Source organism: Halyomorpha halys, unplaced genomic scaffold, assembly GCF_000696795.3.
Source record: "Halyomorpha halys isolate HHAL.00 unplaced genomic scaffold, Hhal_1.1 Scaffold215.1, whole genome shotgun sequence".
Lineage (NCBI taxonomy): Eukaryota > Metazoa > Arthropoda > Insecta > Hemiptera > Pentatomidae > Halyomorpha > Halyomorpha halys.
The window spans coordinates 482,486-506,065 of NW_027107820.1; the positions used below are offsets into that span (position 1 = coordinate 482,486).

Genomic DNA, 23,580 nt, shown 5'->3' on the forward strand with positions numbered 1-23,580 from the left:
CAAATTACACCCATGTATTGTCAGTATATTTAGTTATTACATCGTCAAGGCTAATAACTTATTCTAACTTATTTCTTTACCTTCTCCTCTAATTTAGTTACCTTAACCCCTTAATCGCATATCTCTAACCCTTTTCTACTACTTCTTCTACTAACTGAAAACACCGCAGCCATGTATTTAGGCCACGATCCGGTCTTTAAATTATATCCGGATACAAATATATACTGTATCCTAGGAGAGGGGAGGGGGTGGAGGGGGCAGGGGGTGTGGCCTGGGAGGGAGGAGCCAGTCAGTGACTGGGGATGGGCTCCGACGGAACTGCTCAGCTCAAGTTCGGCGTTGACAGGATCCTCTCTTCGGAGGTTGGGCCAGCTGCAGTGTCGCAGCCTATAGCCTTCTCCATAGCAGGTCAGCTCTCACTGAAATTTCTTATGTATAAAAGTAAAGTGATAACAATACTTGCTATAATATTGCACAACAAATATATAACATCATAATTTAGAACAACTGCACAGAACGTCACAATTAAAACAAAAACAATACCAGAAAAAAAAACTTATTTTTTGGAAAGTTCTGAATATCATACATAGCATAACATTAAAATAATTATTTTTGAAGAACTTACTTCTTGTATGAAGTTGATAGCTATACCATGATTAGGGATGAACAGAAAATTAATTAAAATTTTTTTTTTGGTATAAAACAATCAAGTTTTATTGTGTTTAGTTTACCTAAAAACTATATAATTATAAATCAAAATATCAGAATATTCTTTCTTTAACCGAAATTAATTTTACTGCTCGGATTCATAAATTATATATATATCGAAAACTAAAATATTTTTAATAACAAATATAATGACTTTTAACTTTTGAGATAATGTTTTCCATGTTCGTCAAAAAATTAATAATTTGGATGTTAAATTTAAATTTATAATTAAAAAAAAATCAAATCTAAACTTCTTGAATGGAGAGGGTCAAGTTAATCCTATTAACTAGCCCGAGTCATTCCAACAAACTCTTAATGCTAGCATTATTATGATAGATTTTAGTTAACAATTCTTAAATTTCGATTTCTCATAATAAGTTCTTAACCAACAATATTTTTTAAAATAATTCTTCATATTTCAAAATACTACTACTTCCAATCATGTGCATTTTATTTGTAAAACATGAATCATAATAACAAGATATTAATATAATAATAATATGGTGCAATTCAAAGTACAAAACCTACTAACACATTATCTAAAAAGCATTACAGAACAAATGAGATAATTTTTTTCATATAACTATATCGCGCTAAATTGTATGTATTTTTAGTTTTTGCAAAGGTCTATACATACAACTGTATAACTCATAACTAGGTGAATTATCAACTTAGCGAAAAAGTTAAAATTAAAATTACTTCATAGGGCTAATTATTAATTTATCAGTGGATAAATGGTTAACTGGATCATTGAAGAAAACGGATGAACAAAATATGAAATTAAACTTATTTCTTAATTGGCCTTATTTTAGTATAACTTCGAAAAATTGATACTCAATTTTTTTATCAGTAGACCGGATTTTTTAAGAGTTATTTCATAAATTGTTGAAAAAATCTTTAGAAAATTCGTTTTCTTAAGTGAATATTGTTGATATTACATTATGAAAACTGCTAATTGAAAGTAAAACATTGTAAATAACAGACAATTTAATATTGTAAAAGTGTTCATTTTTGCAGTTACCATATTTTACGACCGAATGCCTCATATGAATGTGAATTTGTTGTATTATTAAGATTGAAGATAGAAATAATTGAAATTTAACAAGACAAGCAAAAGAAAAATAATTCCAATTGGTTTAAATAGAATTCCCCATAGATTCGGATAGATTCCTCATTCGGTTTTATTCTTTTGTTATAGTATTTTATAGATATTGCAACTTTAAAGGAATTTAAATTAATAAAATAATAAATACTAGCCTCGCCGTAACCAGCACCAATAAATATGCCTTTGTTCTACTGTAAATATGTCACACATTTTGCATTTCTGGCGTAATAGTAGTAAAATAATAAAAAATATGAAGAAAACGTTATGAAAAAGTTTATTTTAACAAAAATAACTATATAGTTAAAAATGATTTAGCAAAATAAATATGTTTCTTAAAATAAAAATGATAGAAAAAATGGTCCCAAAATTATTTAAGACTGTCATAACAGGGTTTGTAAAAGAAAGGAATCATGTTAAAGTTCATCAGGGTAATTAAGTCTTTTAACCTTTTTTCTGGAAGGGAACGCTTACTACAGTAAGCTTAAAAAACATATAAAACGGCCGAATTAATTCCTAGTGACAAAAATATTAAATTATCCTACAACAATGAATAAAGGGGCATTTAGGTCGTTTTGACAAATTAAATAATTATTTACCGGTGTAAAATGACACAAAGAACACTTAGTCCGTTGTAGAGCTGAAAACAAGTTCCAATCTTACCATAAACAGCTGTTGAGTCGATATCGTTCCAGAGAAAGTATTGCATATTTTCCTTTCTAAAAAACCAATTGACAGTATCGTTATTCCACCGGAGTGAAAGCTAAATAAGCATGCTGGTTATAACGACTGATCTTTTCTAGAGTGGTGCCATGAACCTTTAAAGCAAAAGTGAACCCAAAAAATATATGCACAGGAAAGGAACTTTTACGTTGAGGTTAATAGGAATGTCCACCATTATTACCAAAGATGAAACAGAAGGCAGCCAGTGATTGGCTTCTTCTAGAACTCCTCCCCCCCCCCCCGTGCAACGCCTCTGAAAGGCATATAAGGCGCGGGCCGTTTTTTGGCCTAATTTTTCCAAGTTCCTTTCATAGAAAATTTGGAAAATTAAATCATACCGTTTTACAATCAACTAGTAAATGTATTTTTGAGCTCGCTAAGACAATGAAGTTAATTTCACAAGAAATTGCGTATATAAAATTGATATGCATGGGCGTTGCTAAACCTTGGAAGAAGAAGTATAATGGAGAGGGTAAGCTGATAGAAAAAGTGAAGCCAAAAAGTCGGGGCTTAGGTGCCTTTCAGAGGCATTGCAGAGGAGTAGGAGGAGATTACGAGCCAATCTGGCTTCCTTCTGTTTCAGTTCAGATTACAATGGCGGACATTCCTATTAACCTCAACGTAAACCTTCCTTTCGTGAGTGTGACTTTTTTGTCTCCATCTTTGCTTTGAAAGGAGAGTTGTGTTATGCCATCTTCCTGAGCTAAACAAATGTTTCTATGGTTACAACCCCGGCAGTCACTCTTCTGTAGTTTGATTTGTTTTATCATCAATGGTAAATTACTTGGTGAAAAAAAAATAAAGTTTTAGAATTTATATTTTAGGATTAGAAAGAAAGGACTCTGAGATGTCTTAACTTTATAACTTATTACCTTTAAAGCCAGAAGTGGTTGAGTAATTTACAAAAATTAGTAATTATTGTAGTCTATGAAACTATCTGATTATATCTGATCTATATGTGTTATATTGTTGGTTTTTCCAGACGTTTATATTTTTCTCTTCAAAGGATAACAGGATACTAAACTTCGAATGATGGAAGATTTATTAAAAACATGGAAGACTAGTTCTTAGGATCCGAATGAGACTGGAAATAGATCAAATTCTAATAGTGTTTACTCATTAGTAATAGCTGAAGGCATAAACATACAGAAGTTAACCTATTATACTGTTTCTAATTTTTCGTATTCTTTGATGTTAACGGTCATCGTATTATACTGGTTTATCTTCCTTTTTAACGGCAGTTTATAATGAAAATGATCTTTTGATCAAGTTGTGTACAAAACCCCTCACTCAGAAGATTACCAATATTAGATTATTAAGATGATCAATATTTCCGAACCATATATAATCTTTTTATCAAATTTTCATTCATAGGTATGCTCATAAATATTAGCCGCAGCCATTTTTTAATTTAAGATTGAAAACTTTACTAAAATGATCAACTCAGTTGAAAACATTAAGGAAGGGTTGAAATGGTCAATTTTGAATCTCGCATCCATAATATAGGTTAAAGTTATAAGAAAATAAAATTAATATTCAAATATGTAATATGGACTTAATAGAAGCTAACAACAAGTTTTAAGAGAAATACAGATAAATATTTATCTTATAAGTATAAATATGGTACGGTATTGTTCAATGCAAATTATAATATGATGGTTACAATAATAAATAAGTATATGATAAATAATAAGTAAGTATATAATAAATAAGTTAATATAGATACTTAATAGCACGATAATATCATATTTACAGGAATTATCGATGCAAAATAACAATCTGCATACAAATAATTATTATTTTAATAAAATGACAAATATTTCAGCAAAGAGAATATTTAACAAATAACAATAGTCATGGATAAGGATATCATTATGATTATTATTATCTAACGTGTAACATCTAAAAGTAGAAGAATGAGACCAGGAGCTTTTAATATAAAGTAAACGGTGTTAAGAATCTTGAACTATTCCAGTCAGGGAAGCAGCATATGGAATAAGGAATGAAAACTCGAAAGCTCAAGCTAGGTGGAAAAAACATTTCCAAACCTTACAATCCAAATCCAAATGATGATGATACTACAGAATTCCCAAACTTCCCAGACCATGGAACGGAAGAGATAGAAACCCCATCAGACGAGGACGAAATAAAAATAATCATGGATAAATTAAGAATAACAAATCACCTGACACTTGTGGAATACGAATGGGTGGATCTGAATTAACCAAGGAAATCTATGGATTTTTAATGCAGATCTAGGAGATAAAGGTCACTAAGGACTTCACTGAGTGCCTTATCGCACCAATTTGTAATGGAATGGGAGACCAAACCAACAGCAACAACAGTGGAATATCCTTTCTTAGCATATCATATAAGGTTATCATTACAGAATACTATGCCGTTTTTCAATTTCTGTATATCAATGTACAATAGAATGGTTTTTAATATTAACTAGATCATATCTTCATTGACATTATCTGACAGGGTTAATTCGAAATGGTTTCCTCTAAAGTAGCTTTAATTTGGATTATTTGAAACTAATAACTGTCTCTCAATGTTAGCAGTATTGAAATATGAATGAATTTGATTATTAACTAAATAATATATACTTTCATTAGGTTTAAAACAAATTTTAACAAGTTTTAAACCTAATACAAATTTATACTTTTACTCCCTTTGGAAGGATTTATGTTTTCTAATTTGGTGTTGTAGAATATAGTATTGGTAACATAAAACATAAGACGGTGGAATAGCTAGTCTTAAAACTAAACGAAAAAGGAGTGTTTGTGTTTAGTAAACATATTTACCTTAGTAATCATTATCTTTAGTAAAATAATTTCAATTAGGGATGCTATTAAGTAATGAGATAATGAGAAAACTAATAGAAAGGAGCAAATTTTTCTTTGGTTTGGGGTAGTTAATATTTTCCATGATTCGAGAAAATGACCGAGCATTAATATCTTTTGAGATTGGACAATTGCTGCTTTTTTTGATTAAGTAGGGACGAGGGAGAGTAGAGAGGGTGTCATCCCTTCCCTTCCCAATAATTTAAAATTTGACTTTTGAGAACCTATTTCAAACTGAGGTTATTAAACTCAATGAAGTTTATAAACGCTACTTATAATTCATTTTATATATATTCTCGAAGTATTCAACAAGCAAATTAGCTTTGACATGGTCATTAAAAGTACAAACGGATGCTATGATTCTGATTCTTATTTAATTGCGGTGTAACCTATTTGATAATCTGAGGTGAATAATTATTGTCCCAGTTTGAAATTTTTTCTGTTACTAACTGAAAAGCTGATCAGACTTGATTCTACTGAACTGTCCGAATGAAGAATCCCACCTCCGCTGATGATGAAGTCTTCCCTCTATCTCTCTTCCTAACAACTATCTCATCTGCTCTTTCTTTATTTGAGTTTGCATCAGCCTAAATTATCTCCTTTCTTTCTTCTGCAGCAATGGACTTCATCTCTCTAGATATTTAAAAAAAATATGGTATGAACGGTTGTTTCTAGCTATGTATAAATAGCTATAACCGTTGTTTTATATATCTCTCTATAAGAAACAGTTTATTTACACGGAAAGATATATAAAAATATTTTTTACAAAAACAAATATTCCTTACACCTCGCCTAAACAACTAGGTTTGCCTTCTTTGTCATAGACCTTGACATGTATAAGGTACTTTTCGTTGTACCATTATCATTCATTCATTCTCATGGATCAAAATTTGCTTTATTTTTGTTTCAAACCCTTTGTTGTTGTAAGTTCTATTTTAAGAATTAGGACTCTCCTATGGTGTATTCCTCCAATTAGGACTCTCCAATGGTGTAGCGATTCACAGAAATATGTTTTATGAAGCACTTGTTGCTAGTAAGAACTATTCCTTACTTCTATCTGATGGCAAAGCATCAAACGCCTAATTGTCTTTGCCTGTTCGTTTCCTCAAAAATTATAACACTTGGCAGCCTCCATCCCTATCAATCATTTTCAATGAATCGAACTCCCGCATGCTAATATCTTTTTTTTAATTTTTGTTCTAGATTTACATTACATGTCCTTTACGTCTCCTAAGTGTGAATATCATGGAATAAATATTGATTGACCCAGAGGGATTGAACCCACAAGTTCTGAACTCCCAATTACTACAAACCCCTTCAACAATGGTTTATTCAATACATAACATATATGACTAATTGATTGGCAATCTATTGTTAGTTTGTTATTTTGAGATTAGGGAGTCAAATATGTTACAACGTATTTCATTATTATTTTTTCAATATGGTTAGAAAAATAAATAGTAATAAAATATTAATACAATAAAATAAAATAAATTAAGTACGTATAGGCATTAAAAGTATGTATAGAATAATACATAATAATAAAGTAATCAAAATAGGTATATAATTATTTTTAATGGGATCACCATTTTTATCAAGACTTTCTTTGGAGCGGAGATTGATTACTTCAGTAATGTTCCTTCCTCGTTATATTCAAACTCATTCCTCATTCCTTTGATATTATGATATAAAAATGTCATTCTTCTAAAATGTGAGATATGGTCCTTACAGTGAACCAAATTTTTTAGGAGCTTTGTTATAAGGTGGGAGGATAGTAATATGAACTGAAGAATTGAAATATTTTATTTGCAATTATGATATATATTTTAATATAAATATTCTCTATTCGGTCAGTTGATTTACCATAAATACCAATTTAAGTCACGTTATAAAAAGCATTGTTAGTAATGTCAATGTATTAATCAAAATCGGAATGATTTAAACAAAATCATAAAAACTTGGAAATAAAGACCGGAGGGTGGGAAGGCAATTGGGACCTGATTTATCCCAGCTCTCCGAGAAGGGGACCAATAAACACTATGGCCACTTCTGAGGCTGCCGCAGATGCGGCTTTGAGCGGCCCACAACATGTAAATAAATAAAATGGTCAAAACCTCTCTATTAACCAAATACCCGTCTTATGGGCCCCCACACCATCACATCAAAGTACCGCCGTTCAACGAGTGATCGTTAACTGCTTCTATTTAAACACAAAGTCTTCAACATGGACCTCACAGCTCCTCTAAGGGGTATTTATAACCGGTACAGCTGAACAGTTGAACAGTTAGCAGTGCATAAATATGTCAGTACATTTAAGCATTAAATAGCAAATAAATAAAACAGACAACTTTAAGAGACAGCTAAATACAAAAAAAAAAAAATAATGTAGAAACATATATTCTTATGTTGTAGGAAGGTAGTCCGGATGGCGGTCAATAAAGATATCTTGTATATAATAATATTTATATTTATAGGTATATTGAGTTGCTATATCCGTTTCAATCTCACAGCCCTGACGAAGCCCTGCAAAGTGGAGCGAAACGTTGGTTAACCGTAAATAGTTTTCTTATACTATTTTTATACCTTTATTGACCGCCACCCAGACTATCTTCCTACTACCTACTTCGTACTATCTTTTTCCAATATATTATTATAACAAGATCACCTTTAAGGCATGTTGTTCGTTAAAGTGTTCTTTTGATGAAATTAGATTGATAATAATTGTAGTATCTTCATATACGTAAATGAAATTCCTGTGAGACTGACGAGAATTTCCAAAACCAAGAAAACGCTGATACACGTTTTAACTGATTTTCCAACTCAAGTCTTTTAGCCAATAATTTATTTATTATTTGGTTTATAGGGTTTAACACCGTCCTTATGTAACTCCACTATCCTAAATTACTATAATCTTCTAGCCTGAGTGAGAAGGTCGACACTTGCTCGATAGGACAACAACACAACACAAATAACTATACAGAACAGAGTGTACATATATGTATTATATGTTTGTCATGACGAAATAGAAAAAAATTTCTCCTCTATGCCTTACATAATGTAAAGTAAATTCTTTTGTTTTTATGGACTTCAAAAAAGTCCCTGAGTTGAGCAAGCGCAAATTTTATTGAAATTTTGGAAAATTTCAGGTCTGTTATTTAGTTTGATTTGTATTTCTTTTTTTAATTAAAAATGGAAATTCAAAAATATGTTGCATTCACTAAAAAGTTTTACAGCATTTAAATTAAAATTTTATAGTAAAGAATTATAATTTGGATGAATATTAGCCTCGTTTTGTTTTGATACTTGCTGAACTGATATATGCTGTCTTTTTTCATTTTAGTGTCAATATATAGGGAACGTGCCAGTTGAAATATGGTATTTTTTTAATTGACTCTCTAGAGAGTGGGAAACTTTTTTTATCTTTCATATTCGAGTAGAAGACAAATTTGTTTCACGATTTGGACTTCATACCGTTTCCTGTGTCATGATATCTGATATCAACAGATAGCCTTTTTTTAATGATTTTCCTGAAGATTTATAATTTTTCTTCCTTTTCCCGAATCCTTACAGATCGGTGAAGCTTTTTCCGGACTTTCAGTGTGCATTTCTGAAGATTGTCATTCTTTAAAAAAATCACTTGAAAGTGCACCAACCGATCTTTGTCTCCAACTATCACACTAATTTTCGATATTTTTTACCTAGATATATCTCTATACTCGTTAAAGTCAATTTTTTTTTTTTTATTATGTAGCTTACAATTCTATCAGTTCTAGACTTGGAATTCGATTCATCTCTTCAAATATTATGTAATATTTGGATATAAACATTAAATATTTGAGGATCTTTTTTTTTTTTTTTTTTTTTATATTAATAGATTTATTTGTTGATAGATATTACAATCTGCCTCACAGTTGTGGGAAATAGGTAATAGTGGTGGATGATCTCATACATACTAAAATAAAAAATAAAAAAATAATTAAAAATAAAATAAATAAAAAATAAACTCTCTTAAAATCTTAGAGGATCTAACAAAGCCAGCAGTATAGAGAAGTTAATTCCAATGTTGATTTAAAATTAAACAATTTTACTTGTGCCAGTAATTCAACCAATCCAAAACAATCAAATTTGACTGATTTTAGTAAGTCATAAACATAGACTAAAAATATTAATTATATTAATATAACTGGTATGAACAGTTTTCAGTCACTTTTAGTTTGATTACCCATAAGGCAGAGAATATATAAAAATGCAAAATTTTAAACAGAAATGAATGATAAGTTGGTCACAAGCCGTGGCCTACAGATTTCCTGTCAATATAATCCCCCACTAACCCCATCGATTTTTTTTTTTTTTTGGGAATCACTCTCAAGTATGTTGGTTGTGTCATTTTAAAGCCGTAGTAGTAATTTATTTTTTATTTTTAATTTTTCTTACTCAAAATCATATTTGAGAAGGTGACCACTGTACAACATCGTGAATCTTCAAATATATTCTTTGGCTAGAAGAGTGTGATAAACTATAGGATAACTAGCTGTTTATGATATTTTTGAAATACACCAAACTAATAAACGAACTACTTGAATAAAAGTAATAATTATTTTTTAGAATTGTACATAGTTAGTTATAAAACAAAAGCAGTGTGACAAAGATTGTGATTTGGTTCCCTTTTATTTAAGAAATAGTTTTGAAAAAGGGATGAAATAAAATTATATGGATAAAAGACACGAATTCCAATATAATATTAATATATAATATTAATATAACTATTCATCTTTGAATATTTATATTATGTATAATTTTATATTTGAAATTTATAAGTCTCTTCCAGCAATATATAAGATTTTGTTTTCCTTAGGGTTTGAACCAATCTTTTAGTAGAAAGAACCTAACACAAACTTAGGTTTTTTGACTATCTTCAGGTTTCCTCCAGAAAACCGAGAACTACACTGATGTTTTTCCTCCACGTGTTGCTGGAGCTTTTCGCAATTTAAATAGAACTATCTTGGTTTAATTATATATGCATCTTATATATTTTGAAAGAAAAATGTATTTGTAACATAATTTGTACGGTAATGAAATATTTGTTTGTTAAAATATATCATCGATTAGTAGGGTAATAGACATCACCAAATCAAAGTAGTTACAAAAAAGTGCCCGGCTATTAGTATCTGATAGGATGCCGGGAGATAAGAAGAAATTCTTCGATAGATGGACTATCAGTGTCACTACAAACCAAATGTAAATACGATGTGCACCTAAATTGGTAATGTGACAACAGGCAGGTATAGAAGGGCCAATACATGAGGGAAGGAACAGTGAAAGACAATTTATAAGATGCTGTAAGGAAGGCCTGGTATGGGCTGGTGGACACTGGACTGGCCTGGCAGCTTTGGAGTGCCATGTGCTAGAGGCTGTTGTCCAAAATCGGCAGATAATACTGGAAAGATTTTGTATTTTTGAAGATAAGCTCTTATAAAAGGTTTTTTCCGTGCTGTCCTCGAAAGCTCATATAATCCTTGAGTACATGATAACATAACTCATGGTACCGCCGTCAACTAAGTCTAGTTCCCCCCACTCAATAATTCATGTTTAATAAATCAATATTTTTTTTCAATATTATAATAAATAGCCAACAGTTTATTATAGAAATATTATATTACTACTTGTAAACAACGTTTATAATTAAAAATTATGCTACATGGTTAGAGTATGTAAAAAAAAAAAAAAAGTACTTCATATTATTCATTAGTGGACTTTTATGGGGCTTATAATATTTGCCTAGGATGGTTAAGTACCTCAAAGAATTTATAAAATTTTAAAGTTGTCATTGATCGGATATTTAGGCAAGATTATCGAAAGTAGTTATTAAAATTATTCTCCATAAAAATATTACGACGAAATATGAATTACAAAATAATAGATATTTAGTTGTGATGAGAAGTCAGATAAACAAAAATCATTAATTTTTCTGAGCGATGATTAAAATTATCCAACTTTAATTCCAATAAAGTAATTTAGTAATTAATTAAACGGTATCTATTTTTTAAATATTTAGTTACAAGAAGAATTTTCTTCCTTACAGCTTGTCAATATTTTTTGAGTTTTCCAAGCTTGAAAAATTTCCAAAATGTCTCTAAGATTTTGCCTCAATAATAAACCGAGTATTTAGAAGGTACTAAATATAGTGTGGTATTCTTGATAAATGAGAAATGAGTATGTTTGTCATATCAACGAACTTGAAGATGAAGTGTAGAACAGAGAAGTCTAATAAATATGCATTAATAAATGCAAAGTAGCGCATACAATTTTTATAATAAATCCTTCGATATTTTCTATACTGATTTCATTTTTAACAATAAATCTAACACTTTTATAATCAAGAACAAGAAGTTTGAAATTTTTGATTTATTTCTAATAGCTATAGGAATGTATAAAAAAATAAGTTACTAGTTAAAATAGAACGTTAGATCAATTCTTAAGATTAAAAAAAAAAATAATTTGTACCGCTTCAACTGAAGAAGGGTACGGGTAGCAGTACTTTGTAAGGAAGTACAGTTACTTGACCAATGTTGGTCAGAATTCACGCTCGGCTGTTAGATTATTACCCAATTAAGGATACAGACTTTATGAGGCTGAGTGAACCCCAGAGAGGTACCCAACTCATAGGACTGACTCACGGCTACAATAAAACAGAAAATAATTATCTGCCATAGCCGTATTCGAACCCTGAGTCTTACAGTTAGTAGCGGCACAGTACCTTACCATACAGCTACTCACTGCCAATTTCTTACGTATTTAATAATTCTTTTTCTACAATAAAACAATTCGATTCAATATCTTTCAGAATCTAAGATCCTGCAAAGATTAGCTAAGCCATATAACTTTGATAAATAATTTTTATTTTATTTTATTTTTTTTTAAATTATTTATTTACTGTAATTTACAACTGTACAAAATAATACAATAGGTAAATATGTAGTATGTTTCATATACACTTGAAAATCTTGGGAAGGAACCACCCATTGGTGGTACTTCAAACATTAATTTAAACTAGAAGATCCCGTGGCCATCTTCTTTTCAGACGCCTCGGAGGATTATCAGGGATTGTTAAGGATGAAAGATTAAGAATTAATGGGTTAGGATGGTTAAGGAATTTGGAATAAAAAGACGCATATCTGTTTTGGGTCAAATCTGCAACGAATGGGATGTTAAGGTCTTTATGAATGAGTTTATTTGTGACGTAATAAGGAGCATCAAGGATTTTACGTTTGATAAATAATAAAAACATATTTGTAAGAAAATTGGTATGTATATGGAATACAAACGTATAATTACGTAAAATAATAGTTCACTTCTTATTTCAATTATTCCTATAAAATGTTCTTTTATTTGATAACGTTTTTTCCCCTTAGCGTCTACCCTTACTACTACTGCCTTTTCGCTTTACTCAACTTGAATATATGGCTATTATAATTAAGACGAATTCTTCTTTTGTGTTTGTTACCTACTGGTCTTACCTCTATTATTCTTGGGTTTCGATCTGGGTTTATTCTATAAACGTATCTCTTCTTCGCGGTCTGTTTCAATGCTGGAATATTTAATTCCTCACTGATGGTTGTGTAGCTGTTGCATCCCTTTCCAGTTCCAAAAAGATGAAAATTCTAATTTCTTAAGATGAGTGAATACATAAATAAATTGCATACAATTTTCTATGAACAGCTCATAGGTGTGTACAAGGGTGGCTACAAGGTACTCTCATCGGGGCCTCCGTAAATTATAAGAAAACAGAAATACTTATTAAAAAATACACGAAAATTTATTATTTTACTAAGCAGACACCTAAAAATGCTGATAATAATTATTATTAAACTTTGATTAAAATTAAAGGTTTTTTTTAAAACTTGTATGTGATATATCGAGAGATGTTTCCAGAGAAGAACGCAGAGAGTTGGACTTCTCAGTGAATCGTTTGCTCCCCTCCGATAGAGCATTCAGTAAATTTCACCACTAGTGGTTTATATGAATAACAACTGATTAAGTTTCATAGATTATCTAAGAATTCATCATCCATCTGTCAGGCAATACTGAAGCTAATGTATTTTATTTCAATCAAACAAATCCTAACGTGATAGTAACTAATATCCAGACCAATTTTCGTTGTAATGGTTTACAAACACATATTGGTCTAGAAGCGATTCTTATAAGAAAATGAGGTTTTATGAGGAAATTTCATCTTTAGAATAATTGTTTAAACAACTAAAAAAGATTAAACGGGCTATCAAAATGTTGAGATAAAAGGCTATGAGGTGCTAAATCAAAAGGATTACAGTTCTAGCTGCGGAACTATAACAGAGTGTGATCTATTGGCCTAGCAGATGTTTACCTCCCGGCAAGCTCACCATTTACAAACAGCCCGTTACAAAAAGAGGGAATTAGTCAATCGGATCCAAAACACAAGCCCATCCCTCAAAGTCCAACCTCTGGGGGGCTTCTCCTGTAAATGTTTCTTTTTAATACCTAACGACAATGTTCTGGAGGCGAGAGGCTACCTATACCAACGCTAATAAAAAAGGTTCTTCATTAACTCAGCGTAATAAGCATTTCATATACTCTTGATGATAAAACTAATTATTTATTCTAATTTAGATGATTAATATAGAATCTATACTATAGAACATTCACTCAGTATAGACAACATAAAATATATTTTCTAGAATCAGAAATGTTTATTAATGAATAGTAAAACATTTTTTGAGTCTCATTCCATTTCTAGCTGTCTTCTTGGATAGCCAACATTCATCGTCATTTATAAAGTATTCTAATGAATTTTTTTTTGTTTTAATATCCTTATTGAAATTTACAACTGTATATTATAAAATACATTCAGTAAATTTGATCTTAGTTGAGTTTTACAGGCGTGTAGAGAAACTATCCATTGGTAGCACTCCAATGATATTTTACATTTGCAGGTCTCGTGGCATTCTTCTTTTCAGGCGCCTCGGAGGATTGTCAGGAATGGGAGAGGATGCAAGGTTAGAAACTAGGGGGTTTGAGTGGTTAGGGAGTTTATAATGGAAGGAGTGATATCTGGTTCGGGCTAGATCGGTTATATTGTGAACATTAAGGTCTTTATGTATGATTGTATTTGTGACAAAGTAAGAAGTCTTGAGGATTTTACGAAGGATTTTAGATTGTAAGGATTGGATACGAGAGGAATTCGAAATTCTAATGAATTAAAAGTTATGTTCCACATTTTTGTCCAATGCATAAATTTACTCTGTTAGGAGTGGTGGTGAGTGGTACAAATTTGCCTCCAGCTTTTGGTTCCAGACCGCCAGCATTATATGCCCCATGCAGTAACTATGTCTGGATCAAATGTTACAGGATTTTTGAAAAATAGCTATAGCAATTCTCAGGACAGTGTTTTTGGTTGAAATCGTTTATTGTTAACAAATTATTTATTGATCTCTGTTTGCACTGAACTGGGATTAGTCGTATTTTCAACTAATTAGCAACCTTATAAATCATTTAATAATATATAAATGTAGACAAATAATTATATGTGAATGTGTTTATCTATAGTTTTTAGCTTAACCCAAGTAATTATCCACAAGTATTTTTCAAGCTCTATAGTCGATTTGGAACTTGTTATGATTAGAAACCTGGGTGTATGCTGATTTTTATGTTTATAAGGCTCGGTGGATGCTGCTTTTTATGCTTATAAGGAAAGCTGTCTAAACAAAGTCAGGATATAAGCTTTATTCTGCGCAACCATCTAAAAATAAAATAAAAATAATAATTAATATGTGAATTAAGTTAAATGAAATAATTAATTAATTAAAAAAATTAATAAATATTATAAAAACAAATATTAATAGATAGCGAGAATACAAGTTTGAATTATAAGTAATCAGGATGAGCCACTAAAAATGAACAACATTTCTAATCCTTATACCATTGCTGATATTTTCAACGACTCGACTAAGTATGAATTATACATATTGTTTAATTTTTGTAATTATGGGGATTTCAACGTTCAACGGGGGTTTATCTACAAGACACCACCCTATTTTAACCATGATGAAGCATCAAGTTTTCATTTCGTGGAACCACCACAGAAATAATAGTCAACCCCGCTCCTCCACGAGTGAATTCAAACCTACGCCTCAACTACCTCGCCTACAAGCGGTCCCTTTGCTTCCAATCGTGTCCGATAGTAGCACCTTCTGTGGTTGTAATCCACCGCTTCCGTTATCCTCCCAGATAATCTTCCACTTGGGTTCTCAATTCTTATACGGATATTTTTCTGCAGAAATGCTAACTTCTTCTTCAATGAGTCCCCTCGTAAAGATAAAATATCGTTTACTCAGAAGTCTCCACATGTTTTAGGCCAAGACTGACTCCACCACAAAGTACCTAAGGCTTTTAGAGTATCATTATTTATGTCAGTTAATATGTTACTTAATTGGTCTTAAAATAAAAAATTCTGACAATTATTTTATACAGTTTGTTTGAATTTAAATTTATATTTATAATAAATTGTGTTGGGTCAGATCGCTGGTCCTTGGGGCCAGGAATCTCCAGATTCAACCTAATGTAATTTAAAGTATTCGGATGTACTTTTATTTAATACATAAGTAATTATACAATTATGTAGCGATATTAACAGATATAGAATATGTTGACTAACATTTTTTTAGGGTCGAATGGAAGCAAACTTTATTTAATAATTTAGATTGGAAACTCATACATAAAGACCTTAATGTTCCATACTTAACCGATATAGCCCGAATCAGATACCATTCTTTCCATTATAAACTCCATAACCACCCAAACCCACTAATGTCTAACCTTGTTTCCTCACCCATTCCTGACAATCCTCTGAGACGTCTGAAAAAAAGATGGCCTCGAAATCTTCTAATGTAAAAACGTAATTAGAGTGCTACGAATTGGTAGTTTCTCTACACATCTGTATCACTCCATTATAAACTTACATCAAATTTACTCAATTTGCTATAACCTACAGTTGTAAATGTCAATAAAGATATAAAAAAATGATCGAAACATAAATTATTCACGAACAATAGATTTATTTTATCAATGTTGATTAAAACATAATATATTGTGTAAAATAATATGCAATAATAAAAAATGTGGTCCCGTTTAGCTGTGACCTGCGAGTGGACAGGATGCAGCCGATGCAGCGCACTCCGGTGCTGCTCGAGGCAGATCCACCAGCCTCAGTACTACCAGCACTCCTACTTCCAACCGGCAGCGGTTCTACACGCTCCAAAGCCCATCAGGCCGTTCCCTACGAGTGAGTACCTACACGGTATGCTTGATGATTATTAATAAATGAATGATCAAATATTTAAAAAATTATGGTTTAGTTGTTAGAGAAACAGAAGATCGGGGAATTTCGGGTAAAAGAAAGAGATCATGGTCCAGAGCGGTGTTTTCCAGTCTGCAGCGAAAAGGTTTGGAGAAAAGGTTCCAGCTCCAGAAATACATCACCAAACCTGATAGGAGGCAACTTGCTGCTACCCTTGGTCTCACCGATGCTCAGGTACTTCAATTGCTTTATAATTAAGTTTATTTTTCTTATTATATAAAATTAGTGTAAAAAATACATATTTAAAATTTATATAATGAGTGCTCTTTATAGTATTCATGAAGATATTTCGTATTGATACTGAGGGCATCGGTGATAATAAACATAATCAAATTAGCTCACTCCAACTTGTTTTCCTGGGCTTCCCGAAGCTTGGATACCAACTTGTATAATTGAATAAATATATTCCATTAATTTAGAAATAGCTATCAAATATAATTTTTGGAACAAAACAACAAGTAATTAAAAAAACAAAATATACATAAAAAGCAGAAAACTTCACAGTGAGTTGCTTGGATGTGAATAAATTGGAGATGTTATCTATCAAAATTTGATATATCCAAAAAAAAGTTTCCTGAAAAGTAAAATTTTTTTAATTTAATTAATTAATAAAATCTTACACCAAAAACCTATAAAGTTTATTTCATATTTTTAGTTTTCCCCTGTCAAATTAAAGATTAATGCAATAAAAATTTAATTTATCTACATGAGATGCTCCCATAATAATTTTCAAATATTAACTTTCCAACAGTGTATCCTTTTGATAAAAAAATCCTTATTTCTTCTGATGCCTACACACGATAAATTATTTTACCGATCTTCGTTATTTTTTCCATGCTTAGAGATCGGTTATACGATTAAAATTTTCCAAATTACCTGAATGTTTAAAAATAAATAAATATAACAAACTAGTAAGCTATATAATTTGTTTTAGTAAAATGTTTCATAGATTTTATTTATTGTCATGAAATTGAGTTATAGGTTACTTGAAAAATCTTTTTTTTAATATATTTATATATTCTCATTTACGATTAAATCCTAGATCAGCGGTTCCTAATCTTTTTTCTCCATGGCATCCTCATTTGGCGAAAAAAAAAATTCGCGATCCTCTTGTCTAAATATAAAAATGTCGCCACAATTATCCTTAGAATGATTGGCTACGTAGGGAAATTATTAAAAAAACAGTGCAAATTAAATGCTGGAATGCATATAACACTTAATATTTTGTGAAACTGGTATTCACTTGCGGCACTCCGGCACCCACTTTGGGAATCGCTGCACTTGATTATTTACCGAATACCAATCTGAAAGTAAGAAAACCTTCGCCAATAACATTATTTTTTTATTAGATGTTTTTATATGCCAAAAATTTGTATATGGTCCCTTTTGCGCGCCTACTCAGCTACTTGAGGAACAGATATAAATAAACCAAAATTTTAAAATAAACCAAAAAGCTATGCCATAATCGTATTTTTTTTATGAATCATTTATAATGGTAATCAATATTTTCTTTTAGTTTATCAGCGTGCCGTTTTTAGACCACAAGTTAAGGATGTTTTGATGATGTGACTATGACTTATAATTATTTAAATGTCTTCACATTCTAAACACAAGTAGGAAATCATTTTTGTGTAGGCATACCATTTTGACTATGGATCAGATTACAGAGACCGAGATATCTCGGGAAATATATAGTGTTAGAGCGACGAAACGTACCACCATAATATATCTTTAAGTGATATGACTGACTAACGGGGGATATTGGATTACTATCAGAAGTAATGAGCCGGGCAACCTTTATTAGATATTTTATTTTCGTATGTTCTTTTTTATTTATAATACCAATGTTCTTTATTTAATTTACTGTTATTATATTTTATTATGAAAACAATTGTTTTCTGGGTCATCCATTAGAAATTACTAAAAATATTTATAGTTACAGACAGTTTGAGGTCTTAATTCTGCCGAGCTAATAAGATAAATGATTTAATTACTTGTTTTATATACTTACTTTTTCCCTGACTCCAATCATGTAAGCTTAATTTCTTATTAGTTTATAGGTGTGTCCACAATGGACTTTATTTATAGTAACCTATCCAACAAGCTGCAAGCATGCATTATGTCCTGTGTTGGGTAAAAGGTAATTACAAATACTAATTATAGTTGAATTGATAACTTTGGTTCAACTAACAATTGTAATTTTGAACCATCATTACAATTACACTGGTTCATCAAGTAGTTGAAATTATTAATCAAAATTATTTCATTTTTTGTTTCCAAATTACAGTAATTGGAAAGTAATTATAATTACAATTACTTTTTGCCCAACTCTGCTGTATACTGTGCTCTTTTTGCAGCATGTTTTATATGTAATTCACTTTCCTCAGTTAAATTTACCTGAAACATGCTTTATCATGTGTATATTAAAAAGTTATGAATTTTTTTTTGCTACATTTCTATTTTACAAGGATGTTGCCCTCTTTAAAAAACGTTTTTAAATATTATTGAAGATTACAGAAATTCTAGAAACTGATTGACATTCCCATCTATTGATAGGAGTATTCTTTTGAAAATGATTTGATCTTTTTTGAAATACTGCATCAAAATTAAATAATTAATAACTTATTAAAAAATTAGTGTGTTCAGATATAGAAAATTAAAAATGTAAATAAAATGAAATTTTATTGTGGAATACTTGGTCTCTTGAGAATAACAAAGTGGACATTTTTGACAGAATTTGTCAGGCTTGAATGATATTAAACAAAATTAAATAAAACCAAAAAAATAAATAGATACTTAAAATATTAAATATAGATATTTATTTAAGCGAGTTTGTATTGGTATTTGGAAGGAATTACAAAATGAATTAGCTTGTATATTAAAGTATTTTTCAAAGGAAGTGGTTCTGTGGGAAGGGATTTAGAAATTGGTAGGTATCTAACAGATGTATGGATGAACATAGGATGAAGAGATCGATAATATAGGAGGATTTTTTTGTTCTTAAGGCTTATAAATTTACCAAGGAGGTATAGTTTTTGGGCACTAGAATAGAGCCAACTTTCTTCGGAATAGCAATGAGAGAGTCTGGAAATATCGAAAATGAATCTTGAAGCATTTCATGAATCTTTTTAATCTTGTATCTTGTTCACAAATTCTTGATGCATTAGGTATCCATAGTCAAGTTGTGGGAGAATGGAGAAGGTTCTTCTGAGAAAGCTATGTTGGGATCTTAGGAGGTGTTTAAGAACTGATATGGATTTATAAGTTATTTGGGAAATATAAAAACAGAAAATATAAAAACAGCTAACAAATACCAATACAAATCCTTGTAAATAAGTATCTTTTGTTAATATTTAATACATACAATTATTATTTTAGTTTTATCATATGTATGATAACGACCTTCGAATATATATCTCCTTTCATCCATTTGACATAACTGAAGTATACAGTTAACTCCAGGAAGAAATTAACAGCATTTGTAACGACAAACGCTCAATGCCGCTCAACGGAGCTTCAGGAAATATGTTGTGCCTGAATCCAGTACAGGTCATATCATCTAACATGGAAAAGCTTTAACATTCATGTTAGATACTGGTAAAAAATGACTTATTGGTTTTTTATGATATTTTGAAACTGGATGGGTATGTCGTTGAGGTATAGTAAAGGATAATAAGGAAGGGTTTTAAACCAATGAGGATTGCCTTGATTTTTGCTGAATTCAGGCTCAACGTATATTCATAAACTCAATGGCTGTTAATGTCTTCCTAGAGTTTATGGGATGCCTCAGTCCTGTCAATTGCATGAAAGGATATATATATAATTGTAGGTCGTTAACATGACTTTGTAAAAACAAAAAATGAAGAGCTTTTTTTGGTGTGTCTCTTGAAGTACCTAGTGAATTTATAAATATATTGTTGTAAATTAACAGTGCATACCTTTATATTACCAATTTCAAATGGTAAAAATAATACCTAGAAATAATATTGTAAATCATCTTTATACTATAATTTACTTTATAAAAAATAAAATTTAAACTCATAAGAGTGAAGTTAAGAGTAAACAATATTTTACAAGGTTAAGTATTGTTGCTTTAACAATATAATATTGTAGGTTAAATTGGATAACTGTTTTTATAAAACAGTTAATTTTTAATAAAAATTAAAAAAACTAACTTTTTCCCAATAGGTTATATAGGAATTTAATGTTATGAAATTTTATTTTTACATTTCTAATTAATTTGTTTATTATTGATTATAACTTATTCAATTAATTAGTAATTCAATAATATTTTTAATTTATTGACAACATAGCAGACAATGGATATCAAAAAAGGTAATGATATAAAATTACTTCTTGGTTAGCTTGTATAAATTGGGAGTTTATCCACTTTGTTCTAAGCCAACAGCATACATTTCCACATTAATATTTATCGGAAAATAGATAAAAACAATTTTTTTATTTTCCATTAATCCTTAAATATAGATATAATCTTCAAAATCATGATTAAAAAAAATATTACTAAATACATTGCACACTTATTAGATTATTTAAGTTAGTTTGGATATGCGAGTAAAATAGAAGATAAAGCAAAGAAGAGCACAGTATAAAAAGGATTTCAACCATGTTTACCTCATGCTGCAAAAAAAAATAATTATGGGCTTACTACAAATTCTCATATCTTTGAATTTTTCATTGTCAGTTTTGATTAAGTTTAAATATTTCTGAACTATTGTTCTTCCAAGTAAAACATCTGTGTGTGGACCACTGAGACTTTTTGGTACAATTTTTCTGAATAACATTATTATTTTAATGGATTTAATTAATTCTTATTTTAATTGGTCAGAATTCATCATCATAATATATATATTTTATATTTTCCCAAAACTTTTTCATCTAATAGTAGGATCAAATCTAGGTGACAGAGTCCCAAAATAATGTTCTCTCTAAGAGAATTTAGACCCCTTAATCAATAAACTCTCTTCAAAATTAATTTAACCTTATATACATAGTTTAAATTTAATATTATATGCAATAATATGAAATAAGAATTAGATAGTTTTTCTCTTCAATAGGAGAGAGTATAAATTGTAGTTATTAATTTAATAGATTTATCTATTAAGTACAGTAATTTCCAACCTATAGAAGTCAGCAGACAACTAAGCCAGAAATTGAATGAAGTGCAGCCTACTCCATTCCCAACTTTGGGCATAGGGAGGCTTGCCTCAGAAAATATTTGAAAATTAGGTAAAAGTGCATTTTGAGTCACTTTTATAGTGTATTAATCTGTTAAAACCTTTCAGCTTGCTCTCAAACATCAGGAAAGATAATTAATAATTCTCATAAAAATATGTGTTGCTAGAATCTTCTTTCTGCAATTCTGCAGCCAACACTAATGCTCTAGTGGCCCAGCTATGGTCCAGGGACCAATGAATAATTATAAGCTTCTTAGAATGTAGAAATTAAGAATTTGCAATATTAAACTTAATAATCTTAAAATTATGATTAGAGGTAAAAAAAAATTATAGTGATATTAAATATGTAATATCCATCAAGTTAATATTTGGATATTTAATATTTATGAATTTTCCTAGGTTAAAGTTTGGTTCCAAAACAGGCGCATGAAATGGCGACACACAAAGGAAATGAAAAGTGTTAATGGAATGACTTGTCATCAACGATTATCTGCTACTGGATCTCAGCCAACACAGAGCCAAGCTGTTTAGTCTAAATGATGTAAGTTAAATAGCATTCTTAGTTTTTTTTAACAGTCATGTTTTAGTGAAAACTAAAAAATATAAATAAAGCAAAAAAAGATATAAAACTAATTTCATTAACATAATGATATTAATTAGAATTATATATATATATATATATATATATATATATATATATATATATAATAAGGATTATTTCAATTAATTATTGTAATCAATTATTATCAAATAATATGATTAATATTATTTACTGGATTTCTCTTATTCTCTCTGGTAGAGACTGTCAGCAAAATTAAATTATCTGAATATTTTTGAGTATTGAATAAAATGCCTTACTAGTCTTCTGCAGCTTTTCATTGTGTGATTCATTACTATAGTGTATAATAAAGAACATCTATTTCACAAATGAACTTTTTCATCTGATGATTATTTTTTTTTTTTTTACAGGCTTATATTCAAGGTGTCAACATTGTATTTCTATCTAAAGTTCTAATTGATGTGATATTTTAAAGTGCTACAAACAATTAAATAGACATAAAAAATCAAAACTCAGTAGAACATGTCTGCAGCACCTGTGAATAGTGGTTAATTGCAATTTTTTTTATCATTTTAGTTTAGGTTTCACCAGAAATCTAATTCTTTTTATTTTCCTTGTGTCTGATGGGCCAAAACTATGTGTATTTCTTAGCAAATCAAAGTCTAAAATTTAAAATCTGGCAATTTAAAACTTTCAATTACAATCCAGTATGATTTTTCTATTGATCCTCTATTTACAGGTAACAGAAAATGTTAAATCTTATCTTCCATATTATTAATTTGATTGATTGAATTGAAGCAGGGTATTCTAATTCTAAAGTTTGTATATTTAAAAAATATATTTATTTTAAAAATTATATATATTTAAATCAAACTGTATAACAGATCATTTACAGCTAGCTATAAATATGTATGTAGTTTATTAAATTTAGATGTAGTATATGTTTTTTGTTTTTATTTGTTGTTTATAAATGATTATTTGTTAATATTAGAAATAAATCTATTTTTTAATGAATTTAAATTGTTGGTTTACTTCACATGAGTGCTAAGTACATG

At 29.9% G+C, this 23,580-nt stretch overlaps 1 protein-coding gene across 1 annotated transcript; it reads left to right on the forward strand.

Annotated features, from left to right (window-relative positions):
• Window positions 1-302: 302 nt before the first annotated feature.
• LOC106679695 (H2.0-like homeobox protein) lies at window positions 303-23,322 on the forward strand. Its single transcript, XM_014418998.2, has 5 exons — window positions 303-408; window positions 16,547-16,696; window positions 16,770-16,945; window positions 22,366-22,507; window positions 22,936-23,322. Exons 1-4 carry the CDS (start codon window positions 303-305, stop codon window positions 22,495-22,497), a joined length of 564 nt encoding a protein of 187 aa, XP_014274484.1. The 3' UTR covers window positions 22,498-22,507; window positions 22,936-23,322.
• Window positions 23,323-23,580: the final 258 nt, after the last annotated feature.